General features: G+C 40.3%; 3 protein-coding genes across 5 annotated transcripts; all 3 read left to right on the plus strand.

Annotated features, from left to right (window-relative positions):
* Nucleotides 1–4,394: 4,394 nt before the first annotated feature.
* On the plus strand, nucleotides 4,395–8,837 carry arl6ip5b (ADP-ribosylation factor-like 6 interacting protein 5b). Its single transcript, XM_027001805.2, has 3 exons — nucleotides 4,395–4,626; nucleotides 5,549–5,766; nucleotides 7,052–8,837. Exons 1-3 carry the CDS (start codon nucleotides 4,448–4,450, stop codon nucleotides 7,225–7,227), a joined length of 573 nt encoding a protein of 190 aa, XP_026857606.1. The 5' UTR covers nucleotides 4,395–4,447; the 3' UTR covers nucleotides 7,228–8,837.
* A 154-nt stretch (nucleotides 8,838–8,991) lies between these two features.
* Nucleotides 8,992–14,609, plus strand: srsf6a (serine and arginine rich splicing factor 6a). Its single transcript, XM_027001730.2, has 6 exons — nucleotides 8,992–9,174; nucleotides 10,102–10,265; nucleotides 11,894–12,009; nucleotides 12,435–12,637; nucleotides 13,508–13,585; nucleotides 13,684–14,609. The coding sequence occupies exons 1-6, from the start codon at nucleotides 9,068–9,070 to the stop codon at nucleotides 14,144–14,146; spliced, it is 1,131 nt and encodes a 376-aa protein (XP_026857531.2). The 5' UTR covers nucleotides 8,992–9,067; the 3' UTR covers nucleotides 14,147–14,609.
* Nucleotides 14,610–14,700: 91 nt separating this feature from the next.
* Nucleotides 14,701–26,243, plus strand: l3mbtl1 (L3MBTL histone methyl-lysine binding protein 1). 3 transcript variants are annotated; one of them, XM_035522369.1, is made up of 22 exons: nucleotides 14,701–14,874; nucleotides 16,078–16,222; nucleotides 16,735–16,916; nucleotides 17,019–17,163; nucleotides 17,606–17,771; nucleotides 18,739–18,886; nucleotides 19,047–19,092; nucleotides 19,340–19,431; nucleotides 19,794–19,898; nucleotides 19,994–20,129; nucleotides 20,355–20,446; nucleotides 20,558–20,709; nucleotides 20,808–20,884; nucleotides 21,224–21,309; nucleotides 21,753–21,863; nucleotides 22,435–22,573; nucleotides 22,921–23,023; nucleotides 23,517–23,711; nucleotides 23,907–23,956; nucleotides 24,137–24,294; nucleotides 24,481–24,543; nucleotides 24,885–26,243. In XM_035522369.1, the coding sequence occupies exons 2-22, from the start codon at nucleotides 16,087–16,089 to the stop codon at nucleotides 25,014–25,016; spliced, it is 2,514 nt and encodes an 837-aa protein (XP_035378262.1). In that variant the 5' UTR covers nucleotides 14,701–14,874; nucleotides 16,078–16,086; the 3' UTR covers nucleotides 25,017–26,243. The 3 variants fall into 3 exon arrangements, with proteins under 3 accessions (XP_035378262.1, XP_035378264.1, XP_035378263.1); XM_035522370.1 differs by lacking the exon at nucleotides 14,701–14,874 and adding an exon at nucleotides 14,964–14,974; XM_035522371.1 differs by lacking the exon at nucleotides 14,701–14,874 and having other exon boundaries at nucleotides 14,891–16,222; nucleotides 24,179–24,294.
* The last annotated feature ends 71 nt before the right edge of the window (nucleotides 26,244–26,314 follow it).

Genomic DNA, 26,314 nt, shown 5'->3' on the forward strand with positions numbered 1-26,314 from the left:
AACCACAGCCTGTAACCCTGTGGTGTGTCCTATTACATGTTTTGAAATTATGAGATGACTACATTTGGTAGAAAGAGCAAAAGTATTTCAAATACTTTTTGTAAGGGATGATATTTTAATATTCCATTCTAGGGAAATTTGAACTTCCATTGGGAAGCTAATTATCATGATTAAATAAATAACTTTTCAGGATTTCCTGATGAGTATCCAGGTGAGCTTCTGTTTTGCACAGTTTAAATTTGAGCAAATTAGCTGGAATTATAAATAAAAATAAGTGTTCTAAGAGTAGCATTTGTGCTTTAGATATACAAGAAACTACCTTAAGCAGCTAAAGAGAGCATTCTCCCATACAGATTAAAATGTGCTTAGAAATGATTTTTTTTACTCAGTGATTCATCTCCTGAAGCACTTGATAATTATCTTAATGAGCCAAGTGGGTGTTAAAACAGTGGAAAAAAACTTGAGCAGTGCTACAAATGTCAAAGTGTACAGTCAGTCATCCTCCATTTATTTATGTATAATATGTGATCTCCAGTGATTTCACTAGTTTGACAAGATTGTCTCTGTTGCACAGCTTTATGTAAAGAGCTTTTTTTTAATTATAACTCTGATGTCATACAGGCTAATTTGCACATTCTGCACGGGATCGTTCTGCTGGGTCCTTTGGACTCTGTTGTGGAAGCTGATGCCTCAGTTTGTGTGCGACTGCCTGTTCTACTGGACACTCTACTGCATCTCTATCATCAACACAGTCAATCTCATGAGATTTGTATGTCCATATATATTCCATGGACCATAGCATATGCACACATATGCACACATGCATGCACAGACATGCACACACACGCTATAGAAAAACAAAATTTCCAAATATTATTTCCAAAAATCTTTTTTCTTTTAGCATGAATGTTTTCATAACACAGATTAATTAATTTTAGGTCACCATTTTTTAATTTGACCAAGGCATGTGAAAATTCACATAGAACCTTGGCCTACTCTGCCTGGAAGAGCAATTATTTCTCACTCATTCATAGAGTAGACTACACATAAGTGTAAAAAAAATGTAGCATGACTATTTACTGGCAAAAGGGCAAACTGTATGATAATTTATTTATTCTTTAATGATCTGAATCATGTATTAATTTATAGTAATTTATAATGATTACAAAGAGTACAACAGTATTTCTATAGTTCTGACAACAATATGCCATAATAATTACCCAGTATTCTGTTGTTATGGTGTGATTTTGCTCACACAGTTGTGAATACCTGTAAATTGAGATTTGTAAATAACTAATACTGGACGCAACATAACTGTGTGAATGTTGGAATGGCAAGAGTTCATGGTATTTGCGTAGAAAGATATGATTTGTTTTCCCCTTTGTTCTATTTTTGTTTTGTAATCATTTATTTAAATTCTGATTGTGGTGAATAAATATTTCATTACTTTTATTATTTATAAAAAGAGTGATTATTATGTAAACATGTAAACCTCACTCTGATATAGCCTGTCAGATTTTAACATTTTAAGGGGTTGAACAGAAATCTTTGATCATAATTTTATTTTTCAGTAATGCAGCACTGACTCATAGGGGACTATCACGGTAATACATGGGAGGCTGTGCTTTGGCTTTTCCAGATGTCTATCTTATGGATCCCACATGTGCCATGTGGCCATCCAGCTCTGCAATGGCGCCACCCACTGGTAACTACACACACCTGCAACCCTTGGACACTGTAATGGAACATAGTAACATAAACTTGGTAACATAGTAACTGCGGTGAAGACCACTATATGAGTTATAACTGCAGGATCTGGTATGACTTATCATTGCATTCAACCCAATCTGTTGACCAGAACAACAATTTAGAGGCCATGGATCAATCAATCGGTTAACAGATTGGGTAATCTAACAAGGTGTGTGCGAGGGAAAATGCTTAATGCTTGCTTAAAAGAAGAATTAAGAAATATGTGACCTTTGCCCTTGTCTTGACCAGTCTGCAAGAAAGGCAAATAGAGAAGTGATGGAGTATGATAGTTATCACTTAACTGTTGCTGGGCAGGGGTGCAGCAGCAGGGAGTAACAACTTGTTTTTAGCAGGAAAGAATGTTCAAGGACGGTTGAGATGCCTGGCACCTGGATTCATGAGATTAGAGCATGAGAGAACAACGGGGAATGGTGGGGGTATATGAACTCATGTTAGAGAGAAGTTTGAGGCTCCTCTCCCTTAGTGCATAAGGGAAAGAACCAATAAAGCTCGCTCATCTGCATATATGGCTCAAGTCCTATTGATTTTTCCTCCAGTGTGTCACCCTAAGCTCACACAAGCAGCAATGCTCTAGCTGATAGTTATATGAAGGCTGATATATTGGAGTATAGTGGTGAAAGTTATGACAGCAGTGCAATCTGTGATAGTTTGTCAAAAACACACAGCTTTTTTTTCTTTTTTTTAAAAAGCACATGAGAGCACCACCAACCTGATGATTTGAAATGTCCTATAGCAGGGTCATCAGAAATGATGTGCAGATGCTATGAACAGGCAAAATGACAAATCTACACTTAACTACTGTACAATAAACATAACTAATTAATCACTAAGTGTATTATATTAAATTATTGAGAGACAATTACTGCCTTTGGTTCACTGACTGTTGGCCAGACTGTGGTGTGAACCCTTGCTTGTGTGTCACAGTTGTGTTAGCAGTTTTCTAATTCCTGGAACCATTCTCTCTGTCCTGCTTCAATCCCGCCTTGTCTTTATATCATGTTGTAATCCTAGGTGTTTTGTCCCTTTTTCTTTATTTTATTTATCTATCTATCTATCTATCTATCTATCTATCTATCTATCTATCTATCTATCTATCTATCTATCTATCTATCTATCTATCTATCTATCTATCTATCTATCTATTTATTTATTTATTTATTTATTGGGGGGATGATATAATTATGTATGATGTCCTTTTTTTGCCCCTGGATACTGGATTTGCCATTTATCTAAGAATTTATCTTGGTGAGTGTGCATGTAAGTAACAGAAAGTGAGTACTGACACAACTATTTCCTACAGAGTGCTCAGAAAGCAGAATAAACATAAACAAAAATAAAGTAAATCAAAAGGCTATTTTATACTTCATGTATAGCATAAAAGATAAAGATAAAAATATAAAATAAAATAGAAAAGAGAAAGATGTTGTGGAGATATACTGGGAAAGAGTGGGAAACAGGATGCAGGAGGGAGAAGTAGCACAGAGCTCTCCTTTAATCCCTTTGAATGGGATATAAAAACCACCAGAAACAGGGTCTGATGTGATCTCTTCTTTTACATGACCTTTTCAGAAAACTAGCACTTATTTTTTTCTCCAAGTTGAGCTCTGTGTGGGATGTCTCTCCCTCTGTGTACCCTGTGGACTTAGTTCAATGCACAAACTGTAAAACACATGGCTGCCGTTAGTCAATTAGATTCCTATATTTTCTCTTGTGGTCTCAAAGTGCATGGGCCCCAATAATTGCTGCGTCAACATATCTTTTATATCATTATGAATTTGATATCTTTATTATTCACATTTAATTATGAGTTAGTAATTATAATTATTATTGTTGTTGATGCTGTTGCAGTTGTTATACTGAGAATTAATAACGCCTAGTATTTTGCACCATGCTGATGCACCTGTAGGACTGGCTTCTCTTGTGCTGATTGGCTGTCTCTCACGTGGGGGCGGGTCCTGGAGAGTTGCGTCAGCTAGACCTGCTTTCCGTCCGTGACGGGTCACCCTTAATAATATTGGAGCATGTGCTCTGCAGATCTGAGCTGATGCAGGAATCCCCGCCTTTGCTAATTGGTTTACGGGATTTAGTTAGTTAATTTGGGTCTAGAATTTATTGAGAAGAAAGTTAAAGCATATGTATCCGAGGCATATTCTATAAACAATTTTGAGAAAAACCAGGCAGTGCTGTCAGCCTTCCTATTAAGATAACCGATTTCTGATTATGAAAATGGATCAGACTAGTGCACTATAAATATAGTGGCTAGTGTAGTGCCTCCACGGGCCCTTATTTTTCACAAACTCAAACCTAGTGCTGAGCAGTAAATTAACCTCATGACAGGTACTCCTGATTATCTGTTATAACGTATATCTATGGATTAGCAACCTCTAGATATGCTTTATAGATGTACATAGTTCAAATGTTTATGTTTACAACTCACCCAAATAGTTATAAATAATTTTAAAAATCTGTTATTTGCTTATACACCACAAAATTGGATATTATTTTGCACTGATTGGATCTTAGCTTTCTTTACCAGAATAATGAATGGGTACCTTGACAAAAATCTGATCGTAGACTTGTATATTGCCAGACGTTTTTAAACAAACCCAGTTGTTATTTCTGACTTCACTTGGGCAGTAAGGACCAACCGAGCCGGTCCCGGAACATCGACGACTCGATGGATGCAATGGAAGTCGCACCGTTTAGACCATGGGAAGACTTTTTCCCTGGAGCTGATCGCTTCGCCAAACCAGATATGTCAGACTTAGCTAAATGGAATAACAGAGTAATAAGCAATTTGCTGTACTTTCAGACAAATTATTTTACGGTGGCTGTTGTGCTCTTCCTGATTGTCGGGTAGGTATTTAGCTAACGCCATCTAAGTTCGCTAGCCAGTTCCAGTAACTTTATTGTGTAACTTGACTGCTTAACCTACCGTAGTACAGGTTGTGGTTGTGTATGTTTAAGATACAGTATTTTAATTGTCTAGCTGGTCCGTTGTGGATAAATCCCGCGTTCATCGTAACCCGATAGTTAGCCGTGTGATGTACTTAGCTAAGATAACTAGCTAGATGTCATAAACTAATGAGAAATCTCCCCAAACCTGCTTATCGCGTAGCGTTACCACCGTCGTATAACCAGCTACTGTGTAAATGAGTACGACAGTCCGGCTAGTGTAGGATGTCGTGTGCTGTGGAATTTCTAGAGCAAAGTTTAGCACGTATTTAGAAACCATCATCGGGTCTGCTAGGTTTTGTGCTGCAGACTTCGTTAAGATGGTTAATGAAGGGTTACGCCCAGATGGAAAGAAATATCACACACATTTATTATTTGTATGCGTATAGCCTAATAACCACTTTGTGACTTTTAGTGTTTGCTATTTATAAAGTGTATGATAGATCATAGACTAGAGTTATGTAGACCGATATTTATTAAGCTTTAATGGCTATCTTGGCTAACAGGCCGGAAACGTCGCAGCTGCCCGGACCAGTAGTCAATCGGACTATGTAATCAATAGTCCAAATGACAACTCGGCAGTAATGGTGAATTGTCATCAGCAAGTACCCCACTAACCCTTAAATGTGTAATTATATCACAAGGAATTGTGCGTTCATAATGCAAAGTATTAGCATCGCAGTACCTTTGTCATGTACAGACACGTAGACATGCTTCTCACATTAGAGAATTGGTGTTCGTTTTTTTATCGTCATTTGAGGTGAATATCATCTAAATACATTTTTCGACATGTCTTTTTTGCTCTTGTTATTGGTTGTTGCAGGTTTATGAACCCAGTGGGAATGTTGCTTGGTGGCACAGTGGTCACCGTGGTCTTTATGGGCTTAGTGTGGGCTGGAGAGAACAAAGCTGTGGTCAAGAACTTCAAGAAGAAGAACCCTGCTCTCTTTCTTATTGTTGTCATGGCAACCAGCTACTTCCTGCTCTCTCTCTGTGGAGGGGTGATGGTGTTTATCTTTGGCATCACATTCCCTTTGCTCTGTGAGTACTAAATTCATTGGCGGCAGCAAAACTGAAGTCATTTTGATACAGTACCTGGTCACAAAGTTTTCAGATGTAAGAAAATAAAAATATGCAAATTATTTTTATATTTTTAATTTTTATAATATTACATTCAAAGTATTCAAGGATAATCACAAGCTAGCAGCATAGCTGTAATAAAGTTGTGAAACACAGCACACATTGAGATTTATGTTGACGTAGATGGTGGTAAATATAAGGTAAGATAGCTGGCTGGTGTATCTCCTTGTTAGTGGTACAAGGAGGCGTAACTAAATAAATGCTATATGTTTAGCATTAATCTCAACATATTATCCAGTGACAAGTTAGTGACAAGCTGACAGTTCAGCAGTATTTACAGTCTTGCTGTGTATCCTTTAGCAGTTTTTGGAGGTCAGTAGGGTAGTCAACAATTCTTGGACATTACCTTCACCATCTATGTCATCATTATTTGGCATGTTTGTTGCACAAACCTTGGAAACTGGCCTTTTATTGCATTTTGAGTTATTGTTGTTTTCTTTACAGAGTTTCTTTACTACTGTTTTGTTATGCAGTTTGCTTCAATGGTTTAAATAATAAATCTGGGTCATTAGTTGTTGTTTACCCTTTAAAACCAGCTTCCATAACCAAAAGATAGCCTACAAGATGAAAGGCCCATATAGTGAAGCTTCTTCACTTTCCCTGGTGAAATGTTGCAAAGTTGAGCCACATTCGTGATCATGGGTTACTTTCAGCTAACATCCTCAGGTCATGGATTAAAGAACCTGTACTGTTGTAAGACAGGGTGGGTATTTCACATCACTGTTTGAAAACAGAATGTGTAGCTTTGAATGTTTAGAATGGGTGGAATGGCTGCTGAGTTAAGGCATGGAATGCTGCTGATTTTTTTTTTACAGTATTTATGGTATATTTTTCTATTTTTAGGACTCGCTGACATTTGGCAATGGCTCAACTTAAAATGAAACTTCATGCTCTGTGTTAAAGGCACAGAATTTAGTGAGCTGATACTAGGCTCTGGAAATATTTTCATTCTCTCTGCCCTGCAGAGCTGTTAAACCAAAAATGTTAACATACCTAAAGTAGAATAAGACAATGGCAATGAATAACCACAAGTCAATGTGTTGATGCTTTTGTTTATTAGTAGTAGTGAAAGCATTTTTAACAGAATCGTTAGATGCACTATTAAGTTTTATTTAATCATAGATCTTTTGATCTTTGTGTATTGTAAATCCTGGATAATTAATTGATAGAGTTATCTTTTTTTTAGTGATCCTGATACATGCCTCTCTGCGACTACGTAGCATGAAGAACAAGTTGGAGAATAAGATTGAGGGTGCAGGGCTGAAGAGGACACCTATGGGAGTAATCTTAGATCTGCTAGACCAGCAAGAGGAGAAGATCAACAAGATCCAGGATTTCATTGAGAGCAAGCTTAAGGAATGAGCCTGGTGATTATCAGTATGCACAAAGTCCTAATTAGGATTATGTTCATTCCTCCCCTCCCAGTTATAACCAATATATTGTGTGACAAAGGGTCCTGTAACAAAACAAGAAAGTAATGTCTTCCAAAGGTTCTTTGGTTTTTCCCAACTATGTTACAGTAGTCGTTTAAATTCTGCGTGTTATTGATTCCTACTTTAAACCACATAAGTTGTATGTACGACGTAAGAACTCTTTGGAATACTTTTTTGTTTTCTTTTGGATTTTTTATTGCTACCTTTAATAAGTTGTCATCTTACATATGGCAATCTGTCTCCTATTTTAGCATGCTGAGCTTTCTTGCAAAAGCTACTGTGCAATGCTGTTACCTTCCCTTATATATGCACCTTTGATATAACATTTTTGCACATAAGATGGGTTTTTGACTGTAAATCAATATTGTTAGAACAGTTATAGTAAACAGTCCAGTATAGAATGTGTTTTGATAAGATGGGCATAGCATTTTGAATCTTACAAAGGCCTAAAAATATGGCTTCAGTATGAAGGAAAGCACTTCAGAATGTTGCATTTTTGTTGGTATTCTGGTATCTTTTCTAGGGCATAGTAAATGTGTACTGTTTTCCTCTGTGAGTATAGCATTCTGCAGGGTCACAGTGATGCACATTTTACAGTGCTTGTTAGAAATTTACTGAAAATGTCATGGTAGAATTTGTCTATAGTTATCTGAGTCACTTTGATGAAGAGCAAAAATGCTACCTCAAATTAAACCATTGTCATAACTCCTACCCTAATGCAGGACTCCAATAAAGAAAATGCAAGCTATGTCTGCATATGATTTGATGCATACCCCTAGGATGCTGGTGTATTTACTGGCATAAGTTTGTACTATAAATCCTTCTTGACATATCACAGTAATTTACACTATACGTATATGCAGCTAATTAGTGAGGTGTTGGGCTCATTTTTATAAAAGATGCAAAGCATCACATCCTAACTATTAGAAAAAGTTAGAAGTGCTTCTCGCTTTAATATTTTAGGATGCTGTTTGTGCAGTGACAGGGGAAATTCATCCCTGTGACAGCTATGCAATGCAGACAAACATAGAGATGGACTTTGTCCATTCATGTCTATATGTTACATTTCTCCAACACATACAAATTCACACACATGCATAAAGGAAGGTATGTGTATGTTTTATCATTGTTTATTGACACTTGCTGGCAATTTCTCAAACCATTTTTGAATCAAAAATATATAAAGTTAATTATATTTATTGTTTTAAAGGCGACATGCATCTAAATTGTTTAAAACTGCTTTATAGCTTTGCCAGACTTATTTTTCACTGATGTTTACAGGAAGGATAACTTGACTGGTATGTAATCAGTAGATTAGAGAAGACTCATGCTATGTCTGTATAAGATTTTATGCACACACACATCTCATGCTATAGATAGTACCATAACTAAACATGTCTAAACTGTTTTCTTATGTTTGGAGTTACGGGATTTTGATCTTATGTAACGATACATATTCCAAGTTAAAGCATCCTATAATGAGAAATGAATAGTATGGATCGTTTGAATGTTGTAAAATAAACAATGCATACAAAATAATATGTCCGTGTTGAACAACATTCACTGAATTATCTGTAAGCCGAAGCTAAAGAGAAAAGAGTAAGATAATTTGTACACCACACGGTGTTGGTAGTGCGAGACTTGTAATTTGAAAGCTATTGGTCTCCATTTTGATAAAAGAGTTGCTTTTGCTGATTTCACGTCCTTTTAATGTCGTGGTTGGGAGGAGAGTAGAAGTGTTTCTAGGGCTTGTTACAAACGAAAATATCATGCCTCGGGTGTACATTGGACGCCTGAGTTATCATGTCCGCGAAAAGGATATACAGCGATTTTTCAGTGGATACGGAAAGCTTCTTGAAGTGGACCTAAAAAATGGGTAACTAGGCGAGCTTTACATATCACAAGAGTACAGCCTGTGCGCCATTAGCCAGCGAGCTATTTTGCTAACCTCAGACCGTAACTGCTTACGAAATATAAGATAGCATTGTCTAATTGCATTTTACCGTTTTGTTTGTAAATCTGTTAAATAAAAGTTATAGGATCGTCATTTCGGTTGGGACATGTTATGTTGACTGAGAATTTTACCTAGCCATGTGTTGGATGCCGTTAGCTTCTTATCAAATCTTAGCATAGTTAGCCTATCTGGCCTAGCTTTCGAACTATGACAACAACCGCTTTTCTTGGGCAGAAACTAGCCATCTACAAACTCCCCCGCAAGATACATAGGATATGCGGTTTTGCTGAAGGGCCAGTTTTTATCCCACGTATTCATAGCTACTTGGCTAACCTACATATTCTCTCTGTTAGCAGAAGCTAACACCCCATTTTCTCGTTTCGACCCTCGTTGTCGGAACACACGCGCTGTAGCTTAGCTAGCGCGAGCGAGCTAGCTAGTTATCTTATATAAAATGAATATGTCCAGTTTTGTTGTTGTAGCCTCGACGTTTTTAAAACTAGTAGCTATGTGGAAAATATAGCAAGATTGCCATCTAGAGTTTTTTTTAAATTTGTTTACAAAACTGTAACGACTAAGCATTTACAAACTGGCTTCGTTGGACAAGTGTTTACCTTTGTAGCTAACGGACAGCTAATTTGATATTTGCACTGCTAGCTGAAACAAATGCCCGACATCGACACTACGTTAAACAACTGGTTAAAGAATGATATCCGGGATATAATATCTGAAGGCAATGTTAAAGTCTCTTGAAAAAGTCCAAACATTATTTGTGGAGTAAATAAGAATCACAATTTATAGGTTAATATAGGTTAAAAATCCAATGAGACTTATTCTGTGATTTTCTAGGTACGGCTTTGTGGAGTTTGAGGACACTCGGGACGCCGACGATGCGGTGTATGAGCTCAATGGGAAGGAGCTTTGTGGCGAGAGGGTGATGGTAGAGCATGCGAGAGGACCGCGGCGAGACCGGGATGGATACGGCGGAGGAGGTTATTATGGAGGCGGCCGCAGTAAGTGTGTTCCGTAGTGTTGAGAAATATGTGCTTTTAATACCTGTATGTTGGGTATTTGGTCACAGTTTTGTAAACTTTTATAAAAGTTTAGAATTGGTTTAGTAATTTTAAAGCAAATTTGTGCTTCACTTTTTTATTACTAAGTACCCTGCACTCTGGAGAGATACTATGTCTGTTAGTACACAGGGAGTAAACAGCCCAACTAAAAGTTCTATTTTGTATTATCTGGCATAAAGTGTGCACAGTACTCAAACTGAGGTGCAAGAGGGTCACAGTGCTTCACAGAGCAGTGCTTTGCCTGCATGACCCATTTGTATGGCCAAGTATGCTTAACAAACATCAACACTTTAAAGGTCCTGCACAACAACCCTCTCAAATTAAATAAACAAACAACACAAATGAAGTAAAGAGAATAGTGTATCACTTCATTCACATGGTTAGTGCCTTGTTTTCCCAATGGGAAAAACAATCCTCTTTGCAAGAATAAAGCTCTTAGGAACTCAAGATCTCAGATGGATATCAAAATGCCTGGAAGACTCAACTGAATTTAAGATAGATTGTTAATCTGGTTTGTCCCAATAATTCAGTACGTGTCAATGAAACAGATTACACAACTCCCTCTTATAGTGGATAACATGGGCTGTTTTCACAGAAAATGGATTATGAATCACTTATGGTAAGAGAAGTTTGTTTAAACAAGTCTTTTAAATGGTCCAGATTATTGATAGCAAGAATTTGGCGTGTATGTTCTCATCCTAATCCAAGAGTATTAATTGGAGTTTTAAGAAGAAACTCTCTCCAGCATATATGATGATACTGACTGTCTTGAATGTTCATTTATTTTTTGATTATATACTGTTCAAGCTTTTGTTGTAGCCGAGTGGAAACATGAACGTCAGTTATTATGTATGACTGCTAAAGTTGCAATTTTATTTCCAGTTTGATTGCCACAGTGACAGAGTCCTTGATGTTTCAATTTGAAAGAGTCCAGTGGGGGCTGAGGCTGAGTCCGAGTTCGTTGTGGCTAAGATGACTACCTGACCGGTTTGGCCTTGGCCTTCACCTTACAATGTGTGTGTGACCTTTGCCCCTTGATGCTTTGGCTGACCTAACCGGAAGCCAAGATGACAGCAGCCTTTTGCCAATAGACCAGGGGTGATGGTGAGGAATGTTAGTTATTATGTTGTCGATATGGAAAGCCTCTAGCCAAAGATGTAAAAGCAATCTCTGAACGGGAGGCATTCGGTTAGGCATACTGTTCAATGTGGTCAGTGATTTACATACAAGGGAGAAACATGTTTTAACCTGTTTTTGTTTGAATGTATTTTCATATATTTTCCATACACAAAATTGACCATTTTCCTTGAAAGATTATGACCTTGTCTGATCAGCTCTGTGTTTTTGAGTTCCTATATCTCTGTTCCAAATAGTAATTCCATGTCTGGGAGGCAGTAAACAGCTCATGCCTGAGTCTGTGAACAGGTTTGCGATAAGCAACAAGAAGGCAGTCGCTGCCAGCTTTACCGTTTCTGGGCAATTTATGAATTAGTCTCTTGTTTGAATGTCTCCCTGAGAGGGGCAGACCCTCCTGACTGCTGCTCTTGGTTTCCCCCTGTCTGTTGAAGGTGGTTACAGTAGCAGGAGCCGCTCGGGCAGGGACAAGTATGGTCCCCCGGTTCGCACTGAGTACCGGCTTATCGTGGAGAATCTGTCCAGTCGCTGCAGCTGGCAAGACCTGAAGGTAAGTATGAACGCTACGGACTTTCCTTCTGCCATGTTATGTCTGCCATTTTTGCATTGTAATAGGGTGGGTTATCTATCTGCGATTATTGCTTTGTGAAGGGGAGGGTTCGACGGTTAATGATTTTACAGCGCATTTGTATGATGTAGTTTGTTGTATGCCTGTTGTTGTACATGTGCAGAAGTGCTCTTTTAGGATGGCAAGGAAAGAGTATTGCACTACATGTGCCTCTTTCCCAAATTACATTTGAAATGGCTGAAAACATGACACACATCCTTGAATGGCATACAACTTAATGTTGTAAAGAAAGATTTAAAATGCCTCAGGATAGATATACTCTAATACTTGTTTGATATCCCAGTACAAGTTCAGAATATTGCACCACCCTCCAGAATGCAGAACTGCAGCCCTATGTTGTCTGGCAGGACTTCATGCGACAGGCGGGGGAGGTGACCTATGCTGATGCCCACAAAGAGCGCACCAACGAGGGGGTGATTGAGTTCCGCACCCACTCCGACATGCGCAGGGCTCTGGACAAATTGGACGGCACAGACATCAATGGCAGGAAAATCCGGCTGATCGAGGACAAGCCAAGGAGGCGGCGTTCCTACTCGGGAAGCCGCTCTAGGTAATGCATGGAGACGATCTGTCGCTCTCGGGTGGCTGAACCAGTGATGCTTGGTCCTTTTTGTGTCTTATCTGCTCCTACCCCCTGACCCTTCTCATTCATAGTACTAAAACTTTTCATTTACATAGTGCTTTCCGGAGTACTTAACAGTAATGTTTCTTCATTGCATTTAACAACTATTAGAGCTCCTGTGTAAACTATCAAATATTTGCCATAGAGCCTTGGCTACTTCAAAGAAAATGAAGGCATTTAACTCTAAGTAGAGGTGTCTCCAAGTTTGATTTTAACTTGGACTCCTCTGTGCCTCGTGGTATTGATCTGATCTTGTATAGTTCGAGTCTTACTGGTCATTTGCTGGTGAATACATGAGTCCATTGGGTCATGTTCCACAGAGGAAGAGGTGGAGAATGTAGCTAGTCAGAATGGCTAAAATGATTTCCTTTTAACTTTTTAACTTCTCAAAGGCACTTGAGTGGAGTACTTAAAGGTTTAATTACACTAAATAAATTACAGGTACAGGATCAATATTGGTGATTGCTAAGTTATTAGTAAACAAATGTTCAATGGGTTGTGCTCTTCTGGAATGTTTTGCTGTGCATTTATCTTGACCTTTATGTGAAATGTAAAGAACATTGAAAAACAATTTTGTCCTGGGGGGTGGCGGCACACACCCTGATTTTGTAAATTTAAATTTAATCAAACTTTGTGGTAGTAAATTCCATCATCTTATTAGAATATTTTATACTTACCTTGTGCAAAGAGCTTTTTGAAAGCCAAACTGCATTAAGGCATCCATATATAAATGTAAATGCCGGGGTGTGTGCGCGCGCGCTTATGCGTGTTGCATTGCGGTACTGTTTTCATTCGCAGGTCCCGCAGCCGGCGTCGCTCACGTAGCAGGAGCCGCCGGAGCAGCCGTTCCCGAAGCAACTCAAGATCTCGCTCAAGGTACCAGCACTGCTCCACTATCTGTTGTTCTGCACTCTGCTCCTCCTGTAGCGCAGTGCGGTTGTCTCATCTATTTGCACAATCCCCCTCTTTCCCAGGTCCCGGTCCCGTCGGCGTCGCTCTCGCTCCAGGTCCCGTCACAAGTCCCGCTCACGGTCGGGCCGCAAGTCCCGCTCCAAGTCCCCCTCTAGCAAGTCTCGCTCACGCACACGCAAATCCCACTCGCGCTCACGCACCCACAAGTCTCGCAGCAGGTCCACCAGCCGCAAGTCTCGTTCCCGCTCTGACAACCGGAAATCGCGCTCCAAGAGCACCTCCAAGGTGAAGTCAGAGCGGGACTCGCGAGGCCGCTCCAACGAGAAGTCAGCCAGTAAGAAATCCCGAAGCCGCTCCACATCACCCGCCACCAACGGGAACGAAGGCCGGGCCAAGTCGGCCTCTCGCTCACCTTCACCTCCAGCGGAGAAAAGCGGCTCCAAGTCTCCCGAACGGCATTCCCGTTCGCGCTCCAAGTCTGGGTCTCGCTCCAAATCCAGATCCAGATCCGCCTCCCAGGACTAGAACATGCTTTCCAGTCGTGTAAAGGATGGATTTCAATGTTGAAGGGCAAGATGTGTTTGAGCAGTTTTTAATTTGCTGACCTTCCATTGGACGAAGCCAGTTAACAATAAACAAATTAGATTAGATGTTTCATACGTGGCATGATCAGAATTATATGAATTCGGAGCTTAGATCTGTGTTGTGCAAAGGAGCAGTCATGCAGTTAATCCTTTTCATAATGTGATTTGGATTTCCCCCAATGTTGTGCACAATATTGCTCAGTTAATTCAAAAGAATGATGCACAAGCTAACACAATGAGCTGATTTGTCTTGTGGCTTTGTCATCTACATTGATTATATACAGTTTGTGTATTATTTCCTGTAATTGTTAAACCAACCAACTCCCCTATTGTGACATTTCCAGATTATTGCAAACAGTTAAATTTTATTGTGCATTTTATTAAAGTCCACATTGATACGTTTCTATCGTTGTAGCGCTGTTTTTAGCGTTTTGATTTTCAGTATTTTAATTTCTCATACCCTGTATTGTCTGAAGATATACAACCTAGTTTGATCGTGAAGAGTTAAAATGGAGCGGTACAGGAGGGGTTGAGTACTACGGCAGTGGAGCAGGGGCCCGCGTGCGTGCTCAGGAGCGTTCGGGGGGCGCGCCACGCTGATGATGAGCGCATGCGCTGTTTAAAAGAAGAAAAAAAAAAAAACCTTATCAGAAGCAGGACGGAGCGCTGGTAGGAATAAATTGATTATCTTATCGGCAAGTACATTCTGAATTGCAATCATTCCGCAATATACCAAAGATAAAGTTGCAGCGCGATTAGTTTGTTCTCGGTAAAAAATGCAAACCACCGATAATTACTGCACAGCGCCTAATTTATCAATTTATAAAGCTGAAATAATTAGCCGTCAAGCTAATGTTTCCATGAAACTGGAAATATATCGTCACTGCGGGCTTGTGACATGTTTTTCCGTAATTCATGATAATTTGCTGCTGAATTGTTGGTTCTACGCGATGGAGCACTGTTAGTAGGAAGCGGTAGCTGGCTCTTATTCAGCATTGAATATATTAAGTATGTGCGCGAAATGTTAAATTGCGTGTTCATGAAGAGTTCACTCCAGTTTACTTCAGAAATGTATATATGCGTCCGCCATTTTGCGGTGCTATTATTGAATTAATTTATCTGGAATAGTAAACCCAGAGGATGCGCTGTCCTCTCACCGGTTATGTGGGCTGTGCTCGTCAAATAATGCAGCACAGATTCTTAACAGCACGTCCGACATGGTCCATGTCAAGCTCACTATCATCAGAAATATGCAATAAATTGTACGTTGTACTGGTTAATCGGTGCGTGGGTACACAAACAGGTTTTTAAAATAATATCCCGTTTACCGTTACCCTTAAATCTTCGTATTTATAAATTTGTGACGCGCACATTTATTTGCCTAGTTTTGTTAATGGGGTGATCAAACCAAAACTGAGTTTATGCCTATCGTAGAGGCAATATCGGGTACCAGGGGTATGTCTACAGGGTACAGTGCTTTGGATAAATGGGCTCTTTAATGCAGTCAGTCGAAAAGAATGGATTGTTGGAAGATATGCCTAATATTTTTGTTAACTGTCTCAGCCTAACTAAAAGCCTTATATATTGCCATATTAAAGAAACGCCGTTGTCGTGTAATTCCTCCTGTAGGTCTTCCTGTACCTGAAATGAAAAGAAAAGCGTTGTAGTCACAGCTTTTGATCTCTTGCATAACTGACCTCCATATAAAAGACTAAGAATGGTTGGAGAACAAATTATGTTTTATAGACATACTGTGCACACTTCTCATGATCATCAGTAATAATATTTCATAAGAGTGACTTTAACCAAAATAAGGTATTATCTCTCTTTGTCTCTGTGTGTGTGCGTGTGTGTGTCAAATGTGGCTTTGAGCGTCTTGTCATGAGTGCCAAAGTGGATGTGGACGTCCTGCCAAAAGATGCAGATGCTTCTCCTGAAAGCAATGGTACATTCCCCTCCAAGGACAGTCTATCTCAGCGGCCTCCACCTCAAAATACCACTACAGTCATTTTACCAGGTGATATTAGGCAAATAGGTCACATCACCCACATTCTTGCACTAGGATGGTTGTTTTCAATGTTTTATAAAATATAAATATGTTGTTTGAGTTTGTTTTGGTAAACTAAGAGTGATTGTTTCAATATGTTTATCTGTGCCTTTTCAAGGTGTCTTGACTGGATATCCAACTGTATTATAGCAACTAGTGTATTTTTAATTGGATGTGCAGAATGTGGATTGCAGTTTTTAAAAAAGGTTTTAATGCAGGGCTACATATACCTTTAACAGCCATCTAAAGACAATTTTAGATGTTAGTTTGTTCCTCACTTGCTTCTGAAGGCTCCTTGATTGTATCCAAAGCAATAAAAACATAAGTTATTCGTGGATGATCTCAACATAGAAGTTGAAGTTAGTCCCAGTTGCTTTACGACATGCCCTATATTTCTTCTTTCTGCTAAACAATACTAAGCAAAATGTAAAAAAACAAAACAAAACAAAAAAACCAATCCAACCTTTTCATTTTTCCAAAAGCTTCTGCTCATCCAATGCCAAAGGTGGAAGTGTCCCAAAATGCTGCAAAGGAAGTGAAGGGTAGCGGCTCGGGTAACCTGGAGAACACCCCGCTGACCACTCAGGTGGGCGGCACCTGCAGCATCGTCCACGTCCTGGAGTGGAAAGAAGGCGTGGCCATCCTCCCAGGCAGCAACCTGAAGGTTAGCAATACACCATTGTGTATCTTAAGCCATAGATTTAAATTTCTATAGTTCTGTAAGATCTGGGAGGAAGGAGCAGATGTTGGTGTGTGTATTCTGCAGCTGTGCGTCGGGGACAGCGGGACACTCGAGGTGATCAGCCAGGGGAAAGTGGGTGTCGCCAACCCGCTCACCGAGGGAGGTGGAGCCAAGCCAGCTGACAGCGAGCACAAAAAGGCAGCAAAACCCAGCCCAGATCCCTCAGCAGGTCTCCATGATTCCTCCACACCGTGGTGAAAGATCTCCCAGAGTGTCCTTACGTTTCCTTTTTGCATAACCACAAGTTGTTTATAAGAATGTGTTTGCAGCCCTTAATTAGGGACTGTGACATCCAGTCCTGGAAACAGCAGCTCTGATCCAGCACAGTAAGAGCCTGCTAATTAGGAAGTGGTTTGAATCAAGTGTGCTGGATACTATGCAGTGCTGTAGTCTTCCATTGCTGGACAAAGTTTTCACGACTGATCTTAGCATTTTTGGGCTGTCCAAGACTGAGGGAGAGGAATGCTCGATTAAAACATATCTAAAGCACCTACAGCAGCCTGCGATCAGGCAATCATCCTGCATGTAGTTCACACGTCATGACGGGGAGGTGTTTGGCAGCGCTCCGCTGTAAAGCCCTGTAACGATCAGCACACCTTGCTCCTCTCCAGGTGTCCCAGTGCTCGCCGCTGCCAGTGCGGTTGCCTTGGCGGAGGCTGAGCTGGCTATGAAGGGCAGTCCAAAGACCCAGGAGAGCGCCGGCCAGCAGAAGAGCAGTGAGCAGATGCCCAAGCGTGCCTACCCCGAGGAGCTTCACCGGGGCCCTGCGGCAGAGAAGTAACAGTCCCTTAATAAGAATAATGGGCCACGAGGCTTTGAGGTGCTGTCAAGCTGAGAGGAAAATGTTTTGAGTCATTATCCTTGCGTGACATCAGTTCATTCTGATGTGACATGAAGACTAATAGAGGACCACCTGGCATCCAAGATTAGAGCCGGTTTGACCTGTCCTGTATGACTTTGTGCACGTTAATGGCGCTATATAGTATCTGCTATCAAAAGACCAAAAAAAGGACAGCAAAGCACATACACATGGTTCCTGAAAACCATGGAAGCTCAACCAAAATTCATTGCTGACACTGGATGGATTCTAATGAAGAAATGATTGCATGGCACAATTTTTTTACTTATATAATTCCACCACCAGGGGGCCTTAGGCTTCTTAGTGGTAGGCTTTGCAGAGATAGAGGGCCCCCATTGTCCTAGGGAAACAAGCTGTAGTAAGAATCCTCATGTCCATATACAAGTGCATACAGTTGTATATATGTTTCTCAAGTCAGGGAGATTTGTACCACTAATGTACTTTTCAACATCAAGTCCCATAATATGCAAAGATGCATGAATCGAAGAGTTTGCATTTGTTTTCACAGCAAGTTGTGCAGTTTGCTGGGAGATGGCATGTCTCAGCCAATGTAGGCTTGTACTGTGCATCTCATGAATATTTAATGTACACCCACACAATCCTCTCAGATTTGAGAAGCTGTATAAGCGCACCCAAAAAATAAATTAATTAAATAAAAACTCAACATGCAATTTAATCTATAAAAGCATATGTGATTCAGACACAGGCACAAAACTTGGAGTTATTTCACACTCTGAACTGCAAGTCATTTGCATCCTAAAACATATATTAATGCTTTACACATATTATATTAACACATATTAAAATTAAATTAAAATCTATTAAAAATGACACTCAAAATCACAGTCAAAATCATTTTTGGTCTCCTTCACCTTTTTCTTCCAGCACAACAGGCATTGAGAAAGTTCCAGAAGCCCATGTGACCTCTCGCGACCCTGAATTGCTGAAGCCAATGAAGAAGAGAAGGAGGAGGGACTATCTGAGCCCATCTGAGGAAGACTCTGAAGCAGAGACCATGATACACCTAGAAAGGGTAGCAAATCTTTTCTCTTGCATCTGAACACTGTCAACAGTGATTCACGCTCTAAAAACACATGCCCCCCTCAAAAGGGCTACCATGTGATGCTACTGTGTGGATTGTTTAGATTAAATGCATCATGAATTTATTACACTGACCCGCTTTGTCATTCAAGGAGGAGAAATCTGAGCACTTGAAAACAGAAGGTCAGGGAAAAGCAGGTGCGTGAGTCTGCTTCATATCCCGAGGCTACATGTGCTCCATATCCTAAGGCTACGTGCTTCTTTATTGATTTACACCACTGAAATGTACACAAGCCTGTTCTCCACATCTAGTACAGCCTATTGATTGCATCCTTCAGAACGGAACATTTCTGTTATAAGATTTCCTCCTTATCTGGGTGAGCTTGTAGTTGGCCGTCATGAAGAGGGACCACACGTGAACACAATGCCATGTTTATCTGCGCAGGCACCACAGATCCCAAAGGGGAGTCGTGGTCATGGTCGCGGTATCTCCAAGAGCAGAAGGCACTGGCAGCCCCACCCAAACTCTTCCAGGAGGTACTGTGCTTCCATCATGTCCTCTTAAGATGGAGTTTGTACTACGCAACCAAATATAGGTGCATGCAAATGCTACTGAGCTGTTAATGGTTGATAGTTTTTTTTTTTGTTTTTTTTTTTTGCTAAATTGATATGTATTTTTATTTGTTGTCATTTATTAAACTCAGTTACAATAGCTATACAGCTCATGTAAACAGGAAAATCAAAAGGTCTGGATGTTGGTATGGTGCAGTTTGAAGAAATGATGAATGATGATGGAATTATGCAGTTTGATTACACTTCTGGTGATGTCTATAAGCACTGGTCTCTGTGTGGCTTTTAGAGGATTTTACATCATTACTCTGACTTGTGTGTCTGCAAAGTCCCAAAGGGTTCCGGAGTGTCAGAACCACTTCTGCCAGGGCATGAAGTTGGAGGGCATCGACCCTCAGCACCCCTCCATGTACTTTGTGCTAACAGTAGCCGAGGTAGAGACCGACCTCACCCGATAATCATAGCACTTTGCTTTGTTTTCAGCCGTATCTGAGCGGAAGGCAAACATCTCCTTCTGTTTCTCCCTCAGGTGTGTGGCTACAGGTTACGTCTTCATTTCGATGGCTACTCAGACTGCCATGACTTTTGGGTCAATGCCAACTGCCCTGATATTCACCCTGCTGGGTGGTGTGAGAGCACAGGACACAAACTGTACACTCCCAAAGGTAACAAACACCATAATCCACTTCCATCCACATCATGTTTGGACAGACATTTCCTCAGAGGCTGCTTATGACTTAGGGGCTAAATTTGTCCCACTGTAAATCTACAGTGCCACCACTACTGCTCAAATCTACATGGCTCTGTTGACTAAACAGGAAGTTCCGTGAAGTCCTATTTTATATGCCACAGCTCTAACACTATTCCTTATCTAAAATTGTACATCACAGGGTGTAAAGAGGAGGAGTTTTCCTGGGCCAGCTATCTAAAGCTCACCAAAGCACAAGCCGCTCCAGAAGAACTGTTTGCCAGCCCGGGCAAAGTAATAGACCTTCAAGCAAATTTTTACTAGTTCTACATCTTCAACCACAATACATTGTAGTTGTTCCCTGGAATCTTCTTGAGTGTGTGTGTGTGTGTGTTTTACATACAGATAGATAAGGCGTGTGGATTTGAAGTTGGCATGAAATTAGAAGCAGTCGACCGCATGAACCCCTCCCTCATCTGCGTGGCCACGGTGACTGACATCGTGGGCAGCCGTTTTCTAGTTCATTTCGACAACTGGGACGACACATACGATTACTGGTGTGTTCAACCATTGGCGTATCACGTTATGCACCACAGTCTACGATGAGATTGTGTCACAAGCATTTTTGTTCTCTTTTTCTTTCTTTTTTTTTTAGGTGTGATGCACAAAGTCCATACATTCATCCTATTGGCTGGTGCCAAGAGAGAGACCTCCCCCTCACCCCTCCACAAGGTGACTGACACCTCCTATAGGCTGAACACACCTCCAGTGGGTTCAACTCTTATGAATCCCCATTGAAGACAGTGTAAAACAATATAAACCAATATGTTATTTCATTCATTCACCTTATCATTATCAAATAAAGGTTCATTCTTAATATTACTTCTGAAAAGCATATAATATATTATTATTATTATTATTATTATTATTATTATTATTATTATTATTTTACAGCACCTCTCTAATTCCCAACGACGTTTTTTATAATCAGTACTCTAACAATTCTTGTTCTCATCATCATGTCTTATTCTCATCATCATGTCTTGTTTTTATCACCATGTCTTTCCACAGACTATCCTGACCCTGGCAGGTTCTCCTGGGAGAGGTACCTAGATGAGACTGGCTCAACAGCCGCTCCTGTGGATGTCTTCAAAGTGGTGCGCAATCCACCACCACAGCACTGCTTTCGTAAAATATAGACATTCCTGCCTAATAGAAGTCTTTGTTTGAAATCAGAACCTCTCATCTCTAAAAATTACTCCACAGTAACAAAACATTTACTTTTTATAATACACTCTAAGTAAAAAAACAATCTAAGCTTACATTATTCTAATCATATATAAACTATGGCGGCTCATCAGTTTTTTCTGTTACCTAAATGAGACCTCTGTAGATATCCAATATAGTACCTAAAATAGGTCATAGGCCTACTTTCTTGTTTGCAGGTTTATGAGGTATTTAAGCTTTAAGAGAGTCACATCACACTAATCAGTAAACATTTAATGCTGCAAAGTTGAAGAACATGTTTGTTGGAAGTTTGTGCTGCAGCCATGCTGGGGTGTAGGTGTGTAACGTGAGCTCTCTCTCTGCCTGAGCCTAGCGGCCACCACACGGCTTCCAGGTGAACACGAAGCTGGAAGCTGTGGACAAGAGGAGCCCAGCACTGATCCGCGTGGCCAGCGTGCAGGAGGTGGACACGCACAGGATCAAGGTGAGCGCTGGTTCTGGCTTCACACACGGCTACGGCTGTGCTGTGTGGCTGTAGCTACAGCAACCCAGCAGATCTGTGATAAAGTAAAGCAGGTTAATTCAGCCTGTTCTGCTTTTGTACTGTGTCAGAGCCAGTGGATCAAATGGTTTTAATGCTTTAAAGTGGATCAGTGGATTAATGCTTTAAAGATTTTAACTAGATTTCGACTTTAATTTTGGTGCCATCGTGATACACTGGTACTCAAGTTGCATTACTTTTACAGTTGGGTTTGTGTGAAGCAAAACAAGAACGCTCAAGCACATGCAGTGGGTTTTAATGAATTAGACTATAAATGTACTATTGTGAATGAAGAAGACAACAGGGGCTGCACTGAAAATATAACACACACACACACAAATATATGTATTAATCATTCATTTATATCACTTTGTAATTACACTAAAGATGAACATAATTACAATGTTATCCAAATAATACTGAAATGTAAAATGAATGAGCTCTATGCAGTTGACTATATGTCATTTCCTAAATTGCAGATAAATGAAATGTGGCTGTTCTGTGTTATTCCCAGATCCATTTTGATGGCTGGAGTCATGTGTATGACGAGTGGGCGGACTCCGACCACCCTGACATACACCCGGTGGGCTGGTGTGAAAACACAGGCCACCCCCTCAAGCCTCCTCCCGGACCACCCAGTATCCAGCATCCTGGTAAGAAGAGCAACCTTGTTACCTGGCTGCACAATCTCCCTGTACCACCCACACACAGCCTCTCCTCACCTGCCACTTCATATCTGCGTGAACAGCTCACCAACATTAGCTGAGAAACCCAAGATGTTACAGTCGTAGTCCAGTCTTTAAAATCTCTGTGAATAGTCCGGTCTTTAAAATCTCTGCATATAGTCCAGTCTTTAATATCTCTGTGTATAGTCTGGTCTTTATTATCTCTGTATATAGTGCGGTCTTTAAAATCTCTGTGTATAGTCTGGTCTTTATTATCTCTGTATATAGTCTGGTCTTTAAAATCTCCGTGTATGATGCTGTGATGTCTTCTGTAGGGCCCAGGGAGAATGCCATCGTGGGGCAACCCAGTTACCCACCGGCACCCTGTAAAACTGTCCCGCAGTCCCGCAACACCTCTAAGTACAGCTTCCACCATAGGTCGGTCCTGCACCTTCCCTTAACGGTCTGACCAGAAACTACCAAAACATGTTTAGTGAAGTTTAGTTACAGGACTCTTAAGAATCTGAAGTACTCCACTATAAAGCCATTGGTTATATAAATAGATATATTGTGTGAAAAGTAATTCCTATGTAAAAAGATATTACTGGACAATAGTACAGAAAATGGGCTACCAAGAAGCATATAATACTAGAAATTTTGGCAGTGGATTATGTCAAAGTTGTAATGAGTTGGTGTTGTTGATTTTGAATTGTCAAAATCCTCGTTCATTGCAGTTCCCTGGCCTGGCCTGTGAACTCCAGTGACTATTGAAAGACTTTTATTGCCTTTATATTAAATGGCCTATTCAGGCGGTGGTCCAGAGTGTCTTGATATCCTTTTTAGTGTGTGGAAATGTTAGAATTTTTTGGAAATTTCTCCTGTAAATCACTTCAAGGCTAAATAGTACTTAATTGCATTCTCTCTGAAACAGGAAGTGTCCTACACCCGGGTGTGACGGGTCAGGTCACGTGACTGGACGTTTTACAGCGCATCACTGCATATCAGGTTGCCCACTGGCTGAGAAGAATCAGGGCAGGGTCAAAACTGATCTCTCGGATACAGAGGGATCCAAACGCAATCTGCTTGTTTTTGGCCAGAGGGCTAAAAAATCACGTTACCATGGCAGGTACTTTACTCCTTAACAGGAGCACATCTCAGGAGCACATCTCCTCCTGACAGCCTGTATGGCACTGCATTTTCATACTCAGATTGGTTGTTGTTAATGAGTCCTTAGTAGTTAGCTAAACTTTTCATGCTTTTCAAAGATCTGTAATCATTTGGAAGCCCAGATTTCGGTTTAAGGTAAAAAATTTTTATCCAGGATTGGTCGCCCTCCAAAATATCGAAAGAGTCAACAAAGAACCTACCAAAGTGAGTCTTTTATTTTATGATTTGCTTAAACCTCTGTTGCTTCTGGTAAAACATATAACCTTTATGGAGTTCTTCTTTCCCAAAATAAGATATGAAGCTATTATATCTGCTTCCACAACATCAAATTAGTGTGTGTGCGTGTGTGCGTGTGCGCGTGTGCGTGCATATGTGTGACATCAGACATATCCACGGAGAGCATGTATCCTTCCCTCTTCATGTCAGCACTGACGGCCACCTCGGACCGCACGCTTTCCCTTTGCTGGGAGCAGCACTGCAAGTTACTGCCTGGTGTCGCTGGAATCCATGCGAGCCAAGTAGCTACGTGGAGCATTGACGAGGTAGACTTCATATCTTCATATTGACGAGGTAGACAACATATCTTCAGATGTGCAGTATTTAAAACTTAGAGCCCTCATTAATGTATCTGCAGTTCTTGAAGAGAGTTACCAGTTGGCTTCTCATTGTCTTCGACTGTTCTGGAGTTTGAAGTGTCTTGCTGCATTGTGTCTTCCTTTTGTCTACAGGTCTTCGGCTTTGTGCAGAACCTTATAGGGTGTGAGGAGCAGGCCAGACTGTTCAAAGAAGAAGTGAGCAAATAATCACACCTACGTTGTTACAATCATCTTCTCAGTCAGTCAGTTGAGAGTAGGTCTCAGTAATATGGTATGTTGGTACATTTTCTCACAATCATATACATTAGAGAAGAAAAAAAAAACAAAATTGTAACATTAACAACAGCTATATCTCATTACTCATTTCCTCAATATCACAATATTGAATTTCCATATTGGATTTTTTCTCAAGTCTTAAATTTACTGTTTTTTTTTATTTTATATATTTACTGGACAAGTTTGGAATTATAAAGTCCAAATAATTTTTGTCTCAGCACTAAAATAAACAGACAAACAAAAAACATTTTCCTCAACAGATGATTGACGGAGAGGCCTTTCTTCTGCTGACTCAGACCGATATTGTGAAGATAATGAGTATCAAGCTGGGACCTGCCCTGAAGATCTACAACGCAATCTTGATGTTCAAGAGCACTGATGAAGGACTGTAGTCAACTGTGTGACTCTTCAGATCTGTGCGACGTGCCCATCCACCCGGAATTCATTACTCATCATGTGATTGGTGTTTACTGCTGTCCCCACCAGAGAGAGGGAAAGAGAGAGATAGAGAGAGGGAGAAGGGGAGAGAGAGAGAGACACTCTAAAATGAATAAAAATGAATAAGCAAGGGAAAAAAAAAATTAAATGCCACTAAACAGAAAAAGGAAGGGCCAAGTGAAGCCTAGCTGAAGCCTCACAGAGGATGCTGTGCTTTTCAAAAAAGCTGAACGCAGCATTACAGTAGAAAATGGTCCGATCCAAAACACAAGGCTCTGGGCTGTCCTGGGTGGTCATTGTTCTTTCTGCTCCAGTCAACCAGGACCTTTGCGTATGTGCGTGCGAGCGAACTGTCCACTGTTCACGTCCGTGCTGCCACTTTCCTTTGAGTATGTGTTCTAGAAGGTGATAGAAAGTGATGTCATCATTGCTCGTGATGCATCACATAAAGTGATGCAGACATACCATCCTGCCACCTGACCTCCTGGGAGAGTCCAGTAAGAGGGGATGTGTTCTCTTTTCCTCAGTCATAACCAAGCAGTTTTTGTACTGTGAATAGCTGGTGCAGAGAGATCTGTGAATACCCTGGATGGCCCCATACTAATTATTCTAAGATGGGATTTATAATATTTGGTGTCACAAACAGTAGCACTTTTTTAGCAGTAAGGTATTGTATGTGAACAAGGGTGTTCTACAGAAACATGAGGCAGGTGTTGAGTAGCACTTTTTGACAGTATGCTGTTGTATGTGAACAAACGTGTTCTACGTAACGATGTGAGAGGTGTTCATTAACATCTGGGCATTTTAGGCAGATTTGGTGCTACCCCGAAACCTCGTTTAACCCACGATAATGTTTATGCACTTTATATGATCGGCCACTAGGTGGAGCAGATGCATATTTTGAGCCAACTGAAGAGCAGTATCAGGGCAATCTCCAGTGTTTTCCCTTTAGACTGTTTCTGGAGGTATTTTGTTGCTTATCAAAATAATGAACTTGTATTCATTCTTTGTTCTTGTTGTTGTTGTTAATTAACAGGGATTGGGACTGAACCTTCATCACAAGTCTTAATCTGTTTTCGGTGAACTATTCTCTCTCTGATGGGAAAATATAATAATGTACAGTTCTTGAGTAAAAATGTCATTCAGCTCATCAACATAAATAAACGTTTAATTCAAGCCCTGCTAGATAGTTTCTGTCTGTGAAATATATATAGCATGCAAAAAGATATCGCTAAATTTGATAATTTAGCGC

Source organism: Electrophorus electricus, chromosome 24 (genome assembly GCF_013358815.1).
Source record: "Electrophorus electricus isolate fEleEle1 chromosome 24, fEleEle1.pri, whole genome shotgun sequence".
In the NCBI taxonomy this organism is placed as follows: Eukaryota; Metazoa; Chordata; class Actinopteri; order Gymnotiformes; family Gymnotidae; genus Electrophorus; species Electrophorus electricus.

What these genes read in the sequence shown, in the direction of transcription:
- srsf6a (XM_027001730.2), top strand. Translation starts at nt 9,068, where the DNA reads ATGCCTCGGGTGTACATTGGACGCCTGAGTTATCATGTCCGCGAAAAG. An exon ending in GCAGCTGGCAAGACCTGAAG is followed by an intron (nt 12,010 to 12,434) that starts GTAAGTATGAAC and finishes GTTGTCTGGCAG; the next exon opens with GACTTCATGCGACAGGCGGG. An exon ending in AACTCAAGATCTCGCTCAAG is followed by an intron (nt 13,586 to 13,683) that starts GTACCAGCACTG and finishes CCTCTTTCCCAG; the next exon opens with GTCCCGGTCCCGTCGGCGTC.
- arl6ip5b (XM_027001805.2), top strand. Translation starts at nt 4,448, where the DNA reads ATGGATGCAATGGAAGTCGCACCGTTTAGACCATGGGAAGACTTTTTC. An exon ending in GTGCTCTTCCTGATTGTCGG is followed by an intron (nt 4,627 to 5,548) that starts GTAGGTATTTAG and finishes TGGTTGTTGCAG; the next exon opens with GTTTATGAACCCAGTGGGAA. An exon ending in CATCACATTCCCTTTGCTCT is followed by an intron (nt 5,767 to 7,051) that starts GTGAGTACTAAA and finishes TCTTTTTTTTAG; the next exon opens with TGATCCTGATACATGCCTCT.
- l3mbtl1 (XM_035522369.1), top strand. Translation starts at nt 16,087, where the DNA reads ATGAGTGCCAAAGTGGATGTGGACGTCCTGCCAAAAGATGCAGATGCT. An exon ending in CAAACTGTACACTCCCAAAG is followed by an intron (nt 20,130 to 20,354) that starts GTAACAAACACC and finishes TGTACATCACAG; the next exon opens with GGTGTAAAGAGGAGGAGTTT. An exon ending in AAGTACAGCTTCCACCATAG is followed by an intron (nt 23,024 to 23,516) that starts GTCGGTCCTGCA and finishes TCTCTGAAACAG; the next exon opens with GAAGTGTCCTACACCCGGGT.